This window comes from Falco peregrinus, chromosome 7, assembly GCF_023634155.1.
Source record: "Falco peregrinus isolate bFalPer1 chromosome 7, bFalPer1.pri, whole genome shotgun sequence".
Lineage (NCBI taxonomy): Eukaryota > Metazoa > Chordata > Aves > Falconiformes > Falconidae > Falco > Falco peregrinus.
In genome coordinates, this window is record NC_073727.1 from 18,183,455 (window position 1) to 18,200,149 (window position 16,695).

A 16,695-nucleotide genomic window follows, 5' to 3' on the forward strand; every position below is an offset into this window, starting at 1 on the left:
TTGCTCCTTCTCTGGGGGAAGAGGAGTGTTGCAAGATGAAAAGCCTTGCTCAAGGGAAGCCTATTGCAGAGCCAAGCCTGAACTCAAAGCCAGGCCCAGCATGTGACCAACCTTCCTGTTGTGCCCCTCTTGCATACAGTCTCAGCTGGTCCCTTGGCTGCTTCTAACTCCACCGTCCTTCAAACCAGGGAAAACATATCCATGAAGGAAAGGAGTATTCTTGGCTGTTGGCAATGGTGTGTGCCATAGACCTTGGCTTGCCGCAGGCAGAGGAGGGAGCTTTGCAGGGGAGGGACACAATGTTCCCTTTGCCTTGACATGAAACATTTGGTCTGGGAAGGGCCGCACAGGAACAGTCTTGCTGTGGTATTTCATGAAGCAAGGGAAAAAAACCCCCAGATTTCTTTGCCTTTTTAAAAGCAGTGTGTGGCTCAGCCAGATTGTAGGGTGAATGTTTCCTAAGCACTAAGCAGGGTCTTTAGGTTTGCAGGGGGAAAGCTGATCTAGGCAGCCAACTGAGCAACCAACCATTTTCTCCACTGCAGATGTGTCAGATAAACCCCAAAACATTCTTGGAACAGCATGAAGCCATTTCTGTGAAGCTGCACAATGATGTGTTTTGCTTGAAACTGTGTTTCTGGCTAAGCATAGGGAATTTACCTGCTTCTCCATTTCCTGCAGATCAGCAGTCACACAGGTGATGCCTTCTGTTAATCCAAATCAGAGGAGTGCAGGGAGCCACACTCCCACCAGCAACCAACTCAGTGATGGGCACTACTCAAACAGGCACTCTCCTGTTCTCCCCATGTCTAGGTCCCATATGGGGAGGTCCTAGTGGGGTCCTGGATGAATTTTCCCCAAATTCTGTTCAGAGGGGAAACAGGCAGAGAAGAGGGTGGGGGTGGGGTGGGGGGGAATGCCAACAGGCAGAACCTGTATTTACAGAAACATCCTTGGCTCCATTAGCTGAAGGGTAAGATAACACACATCAGCTTTCTGATTCCAGTCTATGTGTCAAACTGATGATGTTGAAAAAAGAAAGGCTCACTGACAGCTTTTTTTTTGGCTACAGATCTCTCCCATGCATAAATTTGGGCTCTTTTGTTTAGAGTCCCTCCCTGCCCTTTCTACTTCCATCTCTCCTTGTTTCTTGGTGCTGTCTTCCTTTCCAGTTCAGCCCTGCTCTGCCACAGTATTGAACCAACCAACACTTGTAACTTCTGTGATCTGACCAGAAAGCTTTTGCTAGGCTTTTCCACTTGAAACTTCAGCTTCTGGAGTCATGCAATTCATAGGAGCATCTCAACCTTTTCAAAAGAAATAGATGTGACTTTTCAGCCCCACTAGCTGCAGCAAAAGGCTTATTGAAAGGACCCCTAAAGGTTTGAGCTGTCGGAAGGATTTCCACACTGTCACTTTTTAATGGAAACCATCTTGGGATTTGGGACAAACCATCCTGAGCAACTGGGAGTGGCAAAACCTGTTTCCCCCTGCTGTGCAGTCATGTCTCTGCCTTGAAGAAGAAAGTGATGGTGTCTTGGGTGGAATCCTAGGATGTCCATAAGTCCAAGGGGCCAACGTCCTTTGCCTTCAGCTGTGAGTGCCCCTGAGAGTCCATTTGGGATTCACATATACACAGGATCGTGGCTTTCACCTTTTATCATAACAAATTGTTTTAGGAATCTGCTTCACTGCAGGGAAAACTGCTCTCAGGGTCTGTTTAAAGCCTGTAAGTGCTTGGCTGTGTTTGAAGAACAGCTTCTCCTTTATTGAGTTGCTTCTCTGGGTTGAGAAGACACTTCTGCAGGGGGAAATGTTGATATCAAGTGTCCCTCCAGCTGTAAACAAAACTCCAGTGCTGTATTAATGGAAGTCTCTTTCCATTCTTCTTTACCCAGAGGGAGTGAAGGCAGGAGGGGGCTGGAGGGCAGAAGAAGGTGGACAACCTCGTTGTTGTCTGACCAAAACCAGTGAAGGGAGGGCTTTTTGTCCCCTTCTAGAAGTTGATTTGGGAACATAAACTTGGAAGTGGTTGCTGGCTCTGAACTGAAGGATTCAAAATCTCTCTATTGCAGGTGCTTTTATTGTTATTATTCTTTTGGGTCCTGATCCATCAGGTTCGCGTATTCAAGATGATCTCTCCAAGGCTAAGAGATTTAGGATTGTCAAAGAAAAGCCCGAACAAACCCAGAAGGTCTGGACCTAGGAATGGACATACTGTCAGACTGGCAGAGCTGGGGTTTGCAGAGTTGCTGGGAAGACCCAAGGAAGGCAGTTCAAGCCACTCTTCAGACTCAAGCCCTGGGCAACCTCCCTATGAGCTGACTTGGTTGCAAGAGGGTATCTGATTCTCCTGCTTGGGAAGGCAAAAGTACTCAGACTTTGGGTGGGCCATGTCCTTGGTCAGAGATGCTGTCATGTCCTATCCATGCTGGATAAAGTGCCTGTAGGTGTGGGCTGGCTGGCGGTGCTCAGATCTGCTTTCTTGTTGAGCCCTGCATTGTCCATACCAGTTGATTTTTGTAGACCTGGTGGCGAATGTGAAGGACCACTCCCAATGACTAAAAGCCATGAAGGGCCATACCCAAGAATGCTTTTTCTCTACCAGACCCCAGCACCTCACTTAAGAGTTACTCCTGGCTCCCTGGGGACTGAATGTCCCATTGTGGAAAGTATTTCCGACATTAGCATGCTCAAGGCCTCACCCAAGATTAGGAGGCTGTTGTGCAACACACAAGTGACATTTCCTGCTCTGGCAACCTTGCAGTCCTCATAAATTCTAGGTGTGAGAGGGAAAAAGATCTCCTTTTACACAGCAAACTGATGACCAGGATAGGGACAGGACCCAATCCATCCTCTCCACCAGCTGGGTTGTTCAGCAAAATTTCATGATATGCTCTCACATGAGAAGCTCCTTCATGGACCAGAGGTAGGATCTTATGAAGAACTAAGTAGAAGGCCATTAGCTTTAGTCAACACCAGGGACCCAGCCCATAAGAAGTACTGAATGATCCCAAGATTGATATTATCCAAGATAAGGGCTCAGCAAAGGCATTTGGTGGTGCTATACGTTCAAAGAGGAAGATGAGGCCATTCACCACACTGGAGGCTACTCCAACCATGGGCCAGTGTCCTTCTCAGCCTATCCATCCGACGTTATCCTCTCCTCAACCCTGTCCCACACTGGCCATACCTGGCTTTGGAAGAGGGAGTAAATCTTTCTAGCAGAGAGGCTATTACAGAGGTCACCAGACGGACCCATAAATCTCCATTATCAGGCAGCGGCTCCTGTGCCACAAAACGGAAATTATTGCCCTGAGTGCGACTGGGGGAGCCTTTCCTTTCCCCAGCATTGTTCAAGGCCCTCCGGGAGTCGCTCAGGCAATTTGCTGCCTGAATAAACGTTTCCTTTCCCGGCTGCTAAGTACAAGGAATAAGTGTCAGGGGATCTCATAATGCCGGGATTTAGAGCACCAGCCCCGAGACAGAAGCCAAGAAAACACTTCGCTGCTTTTTCCCGGGGAGCCTCTTTAATCCCCATTATTAATAACAATGGCAAATTAAACGATTAGTGCACTTGAAGCCCAGTGACCTCCATGCCTAATATAGCTCAGCCTGCCAGTGGATCACCGTTCCTGCGGGCTCTGAGCCCTGGGAACATTTGAGTTTCCTAGGTCTTGGACACCCATCCACATCAAGCTGCATGGGCTGCAGCTCTTCGGGTGACACTTTCTCATTATTTTGTAGACCTTCAGGTTTTCAAGAGCAGCTGGGCTGTCTCAGCTGTGTGGCCAGAAGGTCAGCTCAGAAAGCTCCTCTTGGCAGCTTCAAACTTGGGTTTAGTGATGCTGTGAAATTATAGTACCTCTTTTAGAAATAAATCCAGTCTCTTGCCTTCCACTTCTCCGCTGGGGCCCAAATGCCCTTTGTTCACTAAAGGGCATGCACTAAGCCTACATCATCTTCTCTAAGCCGGTGTCCAGTGGTGTCCAAGACACATCCTTTGCTGTCATTAAGCATACTTTGAAGATGGAGAGGATAATTGTCCTCCAGGTGAGATCTCTTGAGGTCAAGGAGATCCCTCTGCTCTGATGGGGCTCCAGGAATGGTTTTAATGAGGTTGCACTCTACAGATGTCATCTTCTGACTCAGCACTGGGTGGTGCATGCAGGGGACGCACCCATCTGATATCACCCCATGAGGGCTGTGATTAGGGAGAGCCACCCATTGCGTGGAGCCTCAGTGTGCCCTGGGAACAAAGTCTGTTCCTTCCCCGTCTCCAGCACCAGTGATTCCTGTTTGTTAACGTTCACAAGGATCACCTTTGCCTGCAGCTGAGAGGAGAAAACCACACAAATGCTATTACTATGGAAGCAGAAGAGGACTTTTGGACACTTAAACCAGTAAAAGTCCCTCAAGAGAGAAGCTCCAGTCCAAATCCCGTGGAAACTGAAAACACCCCACCAATCAAACCACCAAACACATAGTGGAGAATGTAGCTTGAACAAATACAGATGAAAAAGGAGAGCAGGTCTCAAAACTGCTTTGTACTGGTGCTTTAGATGTCTGATGATAAACCAACAATGAAAATACTGTGGACACTGAAGCTGGGTATCACACAAACTCTTAGGAAATAACGCTTAATATTCAGCAGCAAATTTGATTATTGTCAGAAAATAAGAGACTTATACTTTGCCTTGGTTCAACTCTACATCCTCTGTTTTCTTCTAAAAATAGAAGTGTACCCATGCTTGATATTTCTTCATATTACACCCATTTTGAGGGAGCTCTTCTTATTCAAGAGCTAGTTCAACTCTTAATTTATGAGGGACTGTTAAGAAATTTCTCCTTTTTCTCTGGCTGAAAACGTTTGATTTTGGTTTTCTGGTGGAAAAATCTGCAGGAGAGATGATATTTTGTAATTAGTCACACTCAGAACTCAAATTGGTCAGGAGTTTTAGCTGTTACCTTTGGACTACCTCTGCTCTGCTAAATTCTTACTGGATTATGTCAACAACTTTGTAATGAATTATTTTCAAAGAAGAAGGGGTTTTCTTCTAGCACAAAAATTACTGTGAAAATAATTTGGCTTTTTCTTTGGAAAATGATAATCAAAAGCTTCAACAACTTTGAGATTAAAAAAGTAGTGAAATGTTTTCCTTTCTTGAGATTTTTCAAGGAAATGAGTTCTTTCCTGACCAGCTGTTCCAATCCTTTCTCTTTTCAAAGGAAGTTTATTTGATCTAGATTTTGGCTGTGACTCAATTATGGTTTTAAAGGGGAAAGTGAGGCATTATGGTTATGGTATCACTGAATCCATGTGTACAAAAATAACCTTGAGGGATTGCCATCTTTCCTAAACCACCAGAATTGCTCAAAGGTAATGAGATTTTCCTAAGGTGCTGAGAAGATGCTGGATTCCTTATTTTCTGTCTCCAGAGTCCCTTGGGTACGCTCATTTACTGTTTTCTATCATTTCCCCATGGGCACATGGTGTAATCCCTTGCCTTTTTTAGCCTGGTTTTCTAGAGAGAATTAGGCTCATGTGAATTATCTTCTCTGAGTCTTTGTTTACTGGTGCCACTTTCGTAATTTTTTAATCTTTTGCCTGTTTCATGGTTACTTAATTTCCTGCAGATTTTCCAAAAATAGTCAGGAGAAAAGAGAAAATAAGACTGATGTTTGAGCATAACCCTTATTAGATATCAGAGAATCCACATGGGGTCAAGGCACAGATCGGCAAGAAGCCAGATTCTGTGGGTTTGCTCTTTGGGGAACTATTGCCTTCCAGCAGAAAGCTGAGATACTCGTATAAGAAGCAGGCGGACAAGCACAAAAAGTAGCAAGATACATAATAAGATTTTAAGAGTTAATGGGGCACTGGCCTATAATGGCTGAAGGTCCCGATGCAAAGGTCTCTTACTGTCTCCAAACATCGCCTGTGCGCTGCAGTTTGTTGGGAATTTTTTCAGCAGCCTGGCTTATTCCCAGCCTATGCTAAGTAATGGAACCCTTTGCTGTCTTGTCATCTTCTTCTCCCCAGTTATTTTACCATATAGTGTTCCCTTTCTGGTGCCTATAACAGAACATGTCCATGTGCAGCAAGGAATGGTTTTGTAACAGAAGAAATCCATCCTCAAGCTGAACTCAATAGCCTATATTCTCCAGGTGGGATGACCGTCATCAACATGCATATTCAAGGGCCATGCCATCTGGATGCAGCTATATTTACATCTCAGCAAGGCCTATAGATGATGTTTATATTTTATTAGGCAAAGGTCTTGGCCTCTTGAGGGCATTATAGCCAAGGGTGAACTGACCTGTGTCTTTCCAAATGACTATGCAGTTGAGGCGTGTTGTGTTGACCTCTGCACCGCCTTGCAGATGATATGGACCTGCCATAGTCAGAGGGATTGGACTGGCTCGGCCCAGGGCAATTGTCCTCACACTCACATCACAGCTGCAGCCGGGCCCCGGTGGAGGATGAACCAGGAACATGGTGGGTGAACGCACCAAGCTCTAGAGAATGACATCAAGCACGATGGAAATCTGCATCAAAAGCTCAGCCTCTGACACACATCAATGCTCAATGATGTCTGTTAGCTGACAGTCTGAGCTGGGGTCATACATGCAGATTCTTGTAGTTCAGGAGGTGTTCATTGCAGAGAGTAGGTCTTAGGCACATGAACATCTCTCCCTCTTGGCTCTCTGCAGCCGCTACCGTCTGCAGAGAGGCTGGGTGGGAGCTGGCGTGGGCTGGGTGAGGAGAAGTCCTGTAGGGGAGCAGAGCACATGGCACAGCTTTCCCTGCCCACACCCCCTTGAGCCCCGCTGAGAGATGCTCAGGCATCTGATCTCTGGGCAGTTCTGCTTTGTGGGTCCAGGCTTGTGGTTGTCCATAGTAACAGGCAATTTGTCTTGACTGTAAACATGGCTGTTCACCTGCCCCAATCTGTTTGCCCTGGATATGTCCATTCTTGAAAACTGGATAACATCAGAGCAGAAGGGAAGTTTTCTATTTCTGTCTCCTTGTATCTATGTTCCCGCATATCCCTGCTGCCACAGAAGTCCTGCAGCCAACAGTGTATGGCAGGGAAAGGGGATCCTTTTCCCAATAATCCCAGGAAGAGCTATTTCTTGCAACCTATAAAATCTGAATGTTTGCGTTTTCTTGAAATGCCACTTCTGGGCTAAACTGAGAACCAGACCAGAAATTAAATGTACAGCTGCCTAAGTAACCAACTCTTTTCCCTTCTCTCTCATCATGGCAGCAGAATTTTTCGATGATTATTCAGAGGGGCGAGAGTGTGTCAACTGTGGGGCCATGTCCACCCCACTCTGGAGGAGAGATGGCACGGGGCACTACCTCTGCAATGCCTGCGGGCTCTACCACAAGATGAATGGCATCAACCGGCCCTTGTTCAAACCTCAGAGGAGGCTGGTAAGTCATGATCACACAACGCATGTGGGGCAAGGCTGTGTGCAAGGAAGAAGCAAAAAGACCTCAGCTAGGTGGAGATGCCAGGAGTGTTTCAACTCCTTGGGTTCCCAGCTGCCTAACCTAGGTGGGTTTGGTCCAGATTTCCAAAATAAGCCAGACTGTCTTGTGCTTGGTACACTCCAAGACCTTGTACTGTCCTGACCAGTTATGCAGACAGCCAGGCTGGCCAGTGGAAGGGGTTGTAGGACAAAGGGGCAGTACTGTGGTGTCAGTTTAGCAAAAGCCAGTCTTTGGTTTAGTATCCCTGAAGGCATATTAAGACAAGTGGAAACTCTTCTCAGCTCCACCGCACTACTAGTCCATCTCCTCTTACCCTCAGGGTCCTTATTCCCCAGTCACTGCTGCATGACCCCTCGCACTCCATGGTGAATGGCCACCTTTTCTGGATACCCCGCTCATGGCTCCACTGGGTGAGCTGAAGCAGAGCTTATGGGGCAGGTTAGGGCACCCCAAAGCCTGCAGGGTCAGGGCATCCCAATGCCTGTGGGGTTAGGATGGGGTATGCATAAGGGATGGGAACATCTCAGTGTTGATATCCTCCTGCCTGTACCTGCTGGTTTTGTTGAGGGGTTGTGGGAAGGTCTCTGTAGTCTCTGCTGCAGGGACGTGGACCCTGCAATCAATGATCCCAGGCAGAAAGGAGCCAAGAAGCCATCCCTGAGGGTCACGTTTCCCAACTCCTTGTCTTCCATGAGGCTCCATCCCCAACCTGCCCTGTCCTTCACAGTGCCTGCGCTCAAACACAGACTTCCCCTCCAAGTGTCAAAAATGGCACTGGTGGCTTGAGCACTGCCACCAGACACAGCCACCCAGCGCCCTCTTGTGAGAACCCCTTCCTAGATCCTGCACCGACTGAGCCAGGCAGTGTCTGCACCCTGGCACCCAGGCCCTCGCTCCCTTTCATTTACTGGTTGCTACATGTTATCCTTGGGTACATCTGTGTAGTCAAGAATGGCCCGTTGGGTACCAGGGCTGGTCCCTCAGGGCAAGCAGCAATGCACGTTGTTAACTCTGCACAGCCTTGGGGTAAGTCTTGGAAAACCCCATGAGAAATATAAATGCATGAACTGTACATATCTGTACCTGCACTTTTGTCACATGGCTGGGCATCTGGCAAACTGGAAATCTGGCAAAAATGGCCAAATTCCTGCTTTTTCTTCTAGAAGAGACTTTCCATGAAGAAAAGGACAAGTCTAGGCATGCAATATTTCGTTAAAATAATGCCAACTGGTCTACATAAATAAATATATTCAGTACAAGTGATTGGGTTTAACCTGTCACTGTGTAACCCCTTTTTTCAGAGACTGAGATATGCCAGAAGGCCCTGCAAGGGGAGATCTTTGCCTTTACTGCAAGCTCTCCTTTAAGCTCTTGGTCCACTTACAAAGTCTGATGATTGAAGCTAATACATGGTGAGGTTACAACTAAAGGAGTGTTAGTTTTCTCTGCACCACAAGGTTTTTCCAGCTGTCGAAGTCTTAAGAAGCACTCGAATTTCAATTTTTATTGTTCTGCAGCTGCAGACTAACTGATCCTGTTTTATAATGAGGGAGAAGACACAGAGAGAAAGCTGTAGCAAAGATCACAGAGGAAATCCCTGGCAGCTGCCAGGTCCTCATCTTTCAGGCTCTCACCCCAACAAATAGCTTCCAGCTATGCAATTCAGGCCTGCAGAGCTGGTTAGATGTCCAAGACCACCAGATTTCCTCCCTATAGGCTCCTCTTCAGGGACCTCAAGAACAGGCATCTTCACACAGCTCTGGTACTTCTGTTCACTCCCCAGTTTATCAGCAAGCAAAGAGGGAATTTGACCCCTGCCGATCCAGACTTTGTCCTCAACCTCATAAGACCTGAGCTTTGAAGGATGCTGAGAAGAGTCAGGGAGGCGTGGAGGATGTGGCTTTTTCTTCCTCTACCTCCCACTCTGCTTCCAAGTTCAAAACTTGTATTTTATATGGTTTCAAGACCATTGTCTTTCTCCTGTGGCATTTTGAGCCTGGCTAAACTAGCTCACCCAAAAAGGGAACTTCAGAAGGCCTGTTCCCCACACCGATTCATTAGTGGGGTTTCCTATCAATTATCCCTCTTTATCTTTAGGAAGATGCTGCTGCTGGAAGCACTCTTTTTCTTATCTCCCCCTCAAGCCACATGAGCAACATCACACAAAGCCAGCAAGGAGTATGTAACATTCATGGCATTGGTAACAACTTCTTGGGATACGCCATAATGCTTGGAAGGTGAAGGGCTTGGGAGCCTGAAAGGGCAGGAGGGTCTGAGATCCAGACATCTTAGTGTAGGTGTGTGCACGTGCAGTGGGTCTCTAAGCAGCTACTAGTTCTGCTGGAGATCTGGGGGTCTGTTTAAGCGATGTCTCTGGCACCATCTGAGATACTCCAGGACAGCTGAACTGTCTGTGCAGCACTGGCAGGCAGGAGGCAGTGGGAAGTCAGTGGAGCAGAAGCTGAAAGGCAAGAAGGGAGTAAAAAGACACTAGTGTTATCCACTGCAGCAGAGAAGTAAGAGAGGCAAGAGGAGAGGAGAACCTGAGGCATGCTGGAGTGAGCTTGTTGGGATCTGAGATGATGCTGGTGGTCGTGGTGGAGGGCTGATATGTTTTCTTCCTCTGCATTTTCTTGCAGTCGGCTTCCCGCCGCGTTGGCCTCTCTTGTGCCAACTGCCACACGACAACAACTACGCTCTGGCGCAGAAATGCTGAGGGAGAGCCCGTCTGTAATGCCTGCGGACTCTACATGAAGCTCCATGGGGTAACGCCTTTATTGCTCTCTGCTCTCTATGGGGAGGGTATCGACAGCACCAAGCTGGGGATTGGGTTTCTTGTGCAACTCTGTGCTCTCGTGGAACTGTTTTTCCTGCCATCCCTCTGGGCTTTAGTCCCTCTCAACATTACACCAAGTTTGTACTGGCAAGGGATGATGCACGCAGGGCATTTTTCACATACTAATTAACTACTCATTGCATCAAAGTCTTAAAACCCAATAAAACGAAGCTCAGATTCTTCCCACCTAAACTCACGCAATTTAGTGAAAAATCTGAGTCAGAAGCACAAAGAAGGGCTAAGCTTCTCCACACAGGGTGTCAGATCCCAGCTCAGACTTGGTTTTAGACTTGTCATGGGACTGATAGAAGACTTCTCTTGCACGGGTGTCCAGATATTTTCCTGTCAGTGGGGGGCTTCATGTATCTATGTCATGTCTGACACATCTAGAAGAGTTCTGTTAGAGTCCAAGGCGTAGCACGACTTCAAGATAAACATCTCCAGTCCTTCTCCCATCAGTCAGTGGCAATAGGGCCACCCCTATGATAGAGACAGAGGCCTTCAACACCCTGGTGATTGCTTAGTAGCAAACCCCATTCTGCTTCTCGTTGCTTCTCCTAGGGTTTTTATACACATCCATGCTCTCAGTGGTGTCCAGTGTTTCAGAGTGGAGAGACAGGTTAAAGCTGGAAGACAAGGATGAGGGGAAACCGTACCTAACCCAACAAGACTTCCCTGAGTGTTTCTGACTATGAGGGTGGCTACCTCAGTGGGATCAGTTCCCAAGGGACATCACCCCACACTAGCTTGGTAACTTTCCAGAAACCAGGCATTAGCAAGAAAGACATCTTCTGCTCTGAATTAAACAGGAAATTAAATAAGATGAGCCTTTGTTCCCTTCTGGCCTTAAAACACGCAATGCCTACGGTGTGAAAAGCCTATCTATTCCCATTTGGCTGCCTGTCTTTTAGCTTTGACATATATCTTCACACAGCAGTGCTGAACAGTGAACTTGGGCTCCATCCTGTTGCTTTCAATTAAATCAGCTGGTTTTCACAGAGCCTACAAGGTAGAGCTGGAATCATGTTCTCCTAGATGATCTTATGGACATAGAGAAACCAGTGTGCTTTTATATTTGGGTCCATAGGTTCCAAGGCCTTTAGCAATGAGAAAAGAGGGCATTCAGACAAGGAAACGCAAGCCGAAGAACCTTAACAAGACAAAGACGCCAGCAGGTAAGCGTTGAATGGAGGAGTTTATTGCATGTGTATACGTGTGTGTGCGTGTGTTTCTATCATGTAATGTGAGTTAGACACTCAAGCACAAAATGGGCTGATTCTTCAAGAACAGGGGATGCCTGAATGCCTTTCAGCAGTAACAAAGCCCTTCCCACTGCTTATTTTCTTAATTTTACCCACACTAATTTCTTGATGGGTGGTGACAGCTCTGTACTGAAAGGTCTTTGGAAAGAGCCTTGTTTATCATCTGCTTCCTCACAGGTCCATCCAGCAGTGAGAGTCTTACCCCAACAACCAGCTCCACTAGCAGCAGCAGCAGCACCATGCCCACTGAGGAAATGCGCCCCATAAAAACAGAACCTGGGCTCTCATCTCATTATGGGCACCCCAGCCCAATTTCTCAGGTACAGAGGGGAGATGGTGGCAGTGGGACAAAGATGGGAACTAGGGTGGTAGACATGGTGAGAAGAACATCCTCAAAAGCTCTGTAGAAAAAGGCTGCCTCTTTTCAACCCAGGGGTCTACGGGTTCACAGTAAGAGATCTATTCTCTGGGATGGGCAAAACCCCACATTCTTGTCACTATGTCTGCAGCACAATATAGCTTTTTAATGATGTGTGGTAGTTTTGAATGGACCACAAGAAGTAGTAGCTTTGTTGAAAACATGAAATTCCTTGTAGCTGGGCAGCTATATAGGTCCCATAGCAAGAAAATGCTCATTCCCTTTTTATGATTTGATTTGTTGTGAGCAAGGCAAAACTTGGGAATATTACCCTACTTTCTCTGCACTGTCTGTCTGTGTGTGGAACTATTTGAGAAACGCAGTGTGAGGGGAATAAACTCACACAGCACAAACTTAACTGAGCCCCTGCGAAGGTAGAGCAAGCCAGGATGATGGCAGAAGGCCGCAGGGTGGTGTGCTCTGTACTGTATCCACCACTAGATATCTTGAGACTAGCACTGCATCCACACAACAGCAACACCCAGCTCTGGCAGCTGATCTGTGTGTGGGTTTTCTAACTATGCCCTGATTAATCATCACACAGCACGACTATGAGACAGCAGTATATGATAGCTGGTCTCCTATTGGGTTCATGCAGAGAACTCCAGTTTTCTCCCTGGAGAGAAAAATACATGGTGGAGTGTTGTGCTGGACCAATCTTGCACCTGCAGCACTTTGCAGCACTGTGAGTGGGTCCTGCAATCCACAGGAGGCCATCTGAAAGCTAGGAGAGCCACAGGCCAATGAAATTTCAAGCCTTGAGAGGTAAAATGATCATTTCTGACATTTAGAAGACAACAAGATGCTCTGTATGCATCAGTAGGAAAGAGCAGGGTCTAGAACAAGAAGGAAAGAGCCTGTCCAAAGTATCATGCCTAAGCTCAATCTGCAGCTCTACAGCAAATCTACATTACATTACTTGTGTTATTACAATAGCACCAGACCCCCTAAAGGGATTCATATGGTCCTCTGTGGTCTGAAGCTTTGTTCACAGCTGTTTTCTTTTTCCATAGGCATTCTCAGTCTCTTCCATGTCTGGCCATGGATCATCTATTCACCCTGCCATTTCAGCTCTGAAGCTTTCCCCGCAGGCTTACCAGTCAGCCATCAGCCAGTCTCCACAAACCAGCTCCAAACAGGACTCCTGGAACAGCCTCGTGTTAGCTGAAAATCATGGGGACATCATAACTACATAACCTGGTCTTCCACCCATGAACTTCAGGCGGATCTGCTTGAGGGATGAAGAAGATGCCATGTAATCATCAAGTCAATGTTGTTTCCCACCTCCCCTGCTCTCCTGCATTCTCTCTCCTTGTGAGATGTTCCAGCAAAGAGGTAAAGAGGACTGACTTATCTGAGGTGTAGGAGAGCTCTTATGAAACGAACAGAGAAGACTCAAATCTCAAAGTAACTAATAGATTCGGTGCCTTTTTTTCCCACTTTAAATGAGCTTCTCTATTTGATTGTCATCACCTTCTATGAAATAGCCAGAAACACAAAGATGGACACAGTTCTAAAGTTGTTTTTTTTTTTTATTTAAAAATAACTGGCATTTAAGACTCAGACAATGGTGCAGCAGAGACTTTTTTTTTCTTCTGTCACCATCCGTTCTTTTCCTGACCAGAAGAAAATGCCATCATCTTCTCATTACTCAAATAGTGATACTCCACCAAATGGAGCCAGTTCCAGAACAGTTTGTTGAACAAACTTCATGAGACATGGTGTGGTGGCTTTAGTGGATTTGATATGATCTAAGGCAGAGAGGAGAAGAGATCCTCCCACACACATCTTCAGCTCACACATCTAGAGCATTGTCTTCATTTTCCTAGATGGTCTGAAAAGCTAATGAATGTCTATTTAATAGTAACTCCTTTCCTATTTATCATTACAAACCCATGGGACTTGTTTCCAAAAGGTTGTTGGCCAAGCATGGAGAAGGTCTGTCCAAAGTCAAAGGGGGATTTTGGAAGAAGGAACCTTCTGGAAGCACGTAGAGGAGACCCACATTGGTTATCAAATCCTGGAGAAAATCGCTGGGCTCTTCCCTTATGGATAGCTACAAGACAGGCCTAGAGATTATTTAAGAGCACAGTAAGTGAAAGACGCTCTCTCAACGCTGCTGTGCCATCGCTTTTGAGACAGTTAATTTAATTATTCTGCATAGTTTTGCATTGGTTTTGATGTCATTGATGAAATCTGATTGTCCTTTCTTTTCGGCTGTACTATGAGTGCCCACTTTCCACCTAAAGGCTGGGTCATGACCACTTCACAAATCTAACCCTTTAGGATTTCACCTTTTGCAACAAGCAAAGGCTTCAGCCTGTGATGGAGGTAGGCAGGGGCCATTTTCTGTACCAAGCATGTGCATAGACTTGCTTGCCTGCAAGAGAAGTATAACTCCATTCATGCATGAATATTAAGACTGGTGGTTTTTCTTGCCCATAAGGCTCTCAGCAACCAGGGAATCCTAGCAAATGGAGTTGGAAGAGATGCTGAGAGCTCACTGACTCATTCCCTTTTCCCAAAGGGATCAATTCTAGCTAACCTAGCCCAGACTGCTCTTTCTCTAGCATGTGCTTAACAAACTCCAGCATTGCAGATGCCACAGCTCTCCTGTGTAGTCTAAGTGCTTCACCAGATGCTTGCCATGGCATTTTCATCAACATTTCTGAGGAGGGACAGCTTTGCCTGCCCAGGCAGAGAACTCCTGGGAGACCTCATCCTACAAGATTATCCACTCTTGTTTCTGTCCACTCCCAAGCTCTGTTACTACTCTTGCCTTCCCTGCTCCTCTTTTCCTCCCTCCATCCAGGACTCCAGAATGCAACTGCCAAGTGAAAATCTAGAAGAGGGATTGTGCATCCCTCTCAAATGTGCCATTCTCTGTCTCCAAGTGTTTAACATTCCCACAAAGAATGTTTCCACTCAAACACCAAGATGCATGGCCTGGTGAAGAGGAAAGCCACGTACATGTTTGAAGCAAAAGAATGGCATTGTATTGTCTTTGAACTCTCCATTTTCCTCCTGATGGTAGAAAATCTTCTACAAGGAGAAGGATTCAACTGGACTGGTCAAGATAAAGACTAGAACTGGAGTCACAGTAGAGACCTGGACCCTTCCACATTCCCTGTGCTCTGTGTAACTCAGATTTGCAGGGTTTTGGAGGGCTGACAGACCCTCTGCACTCCCCAGAGTGAAACACCATGGCAGCGATGCCATGTTAAAGGCTGGAAGGTGTTTGCACCAGAGTTTCCACTCTGTCTTGCTGAGTTAAAGCAGGGTCTAGCCTCATTAGTGTTAATTACAGACAAGGAAGAGGCATTCATGAAACATGAATAAAATTTAACAAAATCCTGTGATTCTGCTCAGGCCTGGTAGGCTGCAGAGAAGAGGCCAGAAACAGTATATAAAAATACCAGTTTGGGGTGAAAACATAAATGCATTTCTCCCCAGGCATTCAGGTCTTTAGCCAACCTCCTCTTTGAACTATATTCCTTTGTAAATGGCAATTGAGCTCTCTGGGATCTGGCTGCAAATTCCTGTCTGAACAGAGAAGCATGCACCACAAAGATGCCACTTGGCTGATGCACACTAATGAGATACCTAGAACTACCCTGGACACCTGAGAGGGTGGGGAATAGGTGCCCTCCTGGAGAGGAGTTAAAGTCCAGACCGACCACAGGTCCCATTTCTTGTTCCATATGGATGCTCCCAGAAGCTCTGTCTACCTTGCCTTATTACTGTGCTCCTCCTCCTACCCTCAAAGCCAAACTCCCTGGCTGAATTTTTCTCCTGCCCCTAAAACACAATCTGAGATGCCATAAAGGAGCCTGCTTGCAATGCAAGAGGGGAAAAGCCCTGCAGGATATAGGCCTGCCCTATGCTTCCTCAGGTTATCTAGAAGGCCATGGTAAGGTTCTCAGCCTTCCTCAAAACCTTAAAAATAGTTCTTGAAACACAATGAGGAGCATTTACAAGAACCCCTGGAGGCTGTGAGGAAACTTGGCTCTCTTCAGTGAAATTGGCTCTTTTATCTCCCCTTCTGCACCACAAGCAGTAAAAGTCCACATACGTCTGGTTTTGTTGTTCTTTTCAATCACCCAAAACTGTTGTAGAGCTGTGGTCGGTCTAGGAGCATTTGCCACATTCTGGCTAACACTGATACCGAGATGGTGGGAGGCTGACCTCTGATGGAGCACCACCCTGCTAGGTGCTGTACAAACACACCGTAATAGGTGGGTCCTGTTCTACAGAGCTTGTAACAAGGGAATTACAGAGTAATTTAAATCAGAAGGGGCTAGATCAGGTTTCTCAAGGTCCAGTTCAGTCAAGTTTTGAACAACCCCAAGGGTGGAAATTCTACAGTCTGTTCTGGTGTTTAACCACCCTCATGGTGGAAATGTTTTTCCAAATAAACATTAGATTCTAATGAGTAAGAGGGAAGGGCCCAGTCCTGCAAAACACTTAAACACGTATATAAATGCCTTTGCAGGACTTGCTCCCTTAGAGGTCATCACTAATCACACACGCAAATTTTGGTGTTGAAAGGTTTGCAGCACAAGGTTTGGTTGTGCCAAACCAAACCTTCACAGTGGCTCAGCGGTCAGCAGAGTGAGATGGGCGGATGAGAACTGGGGCAGGGTGCCAGAGGGGTAGAAAGGTCAGTTAACCATTTTTA

At 46.5% G+C, this 16,695-nt stretch overlaps 1 protein-coding gene across 2 annotated transcripts in view; it reads left to right on the plus strand.

The window, feature by feature from the left end:
- GATA4 (GATA binding protein 4) overlaps positions 1-15,906 on the plus strand; it is a 28,214-nt gene extending 12,308 nt beyond the window's left edge. Inside the window, exons 2-6 of one of the 2 annotated variants that reach the window (XM_013298499.3) lie at positions 7,272-7,441; positions 10,141-10,266; positions 11,425-11,512; positions 11,777-11,919; positions 13,031-15,906. In XM_013298499.3, coding sequence (XP_013153953.2) covers positions 7,272-7,441; positions 10,141-10,266; positions 11,425-11,512; positions 11,777-11,919; positions 13,031-13,213 — 710 coding nt within the window. In that variant the 3' untranslated portion in view covers positions 13,214-15,906. The remainder of the gene's footprint in view (positions 1-7,271; positions 7,442-10,140; positions 10,267-11,424; positions 11,513-11,776; positions 11,920-13,030) is intronic. The other variant, XM_005236637.3, reaches the window with a different exon arrangement.
- The last annotated feature ends 789 nt before the right edge of the window (positions 15,907-16,695 follow it).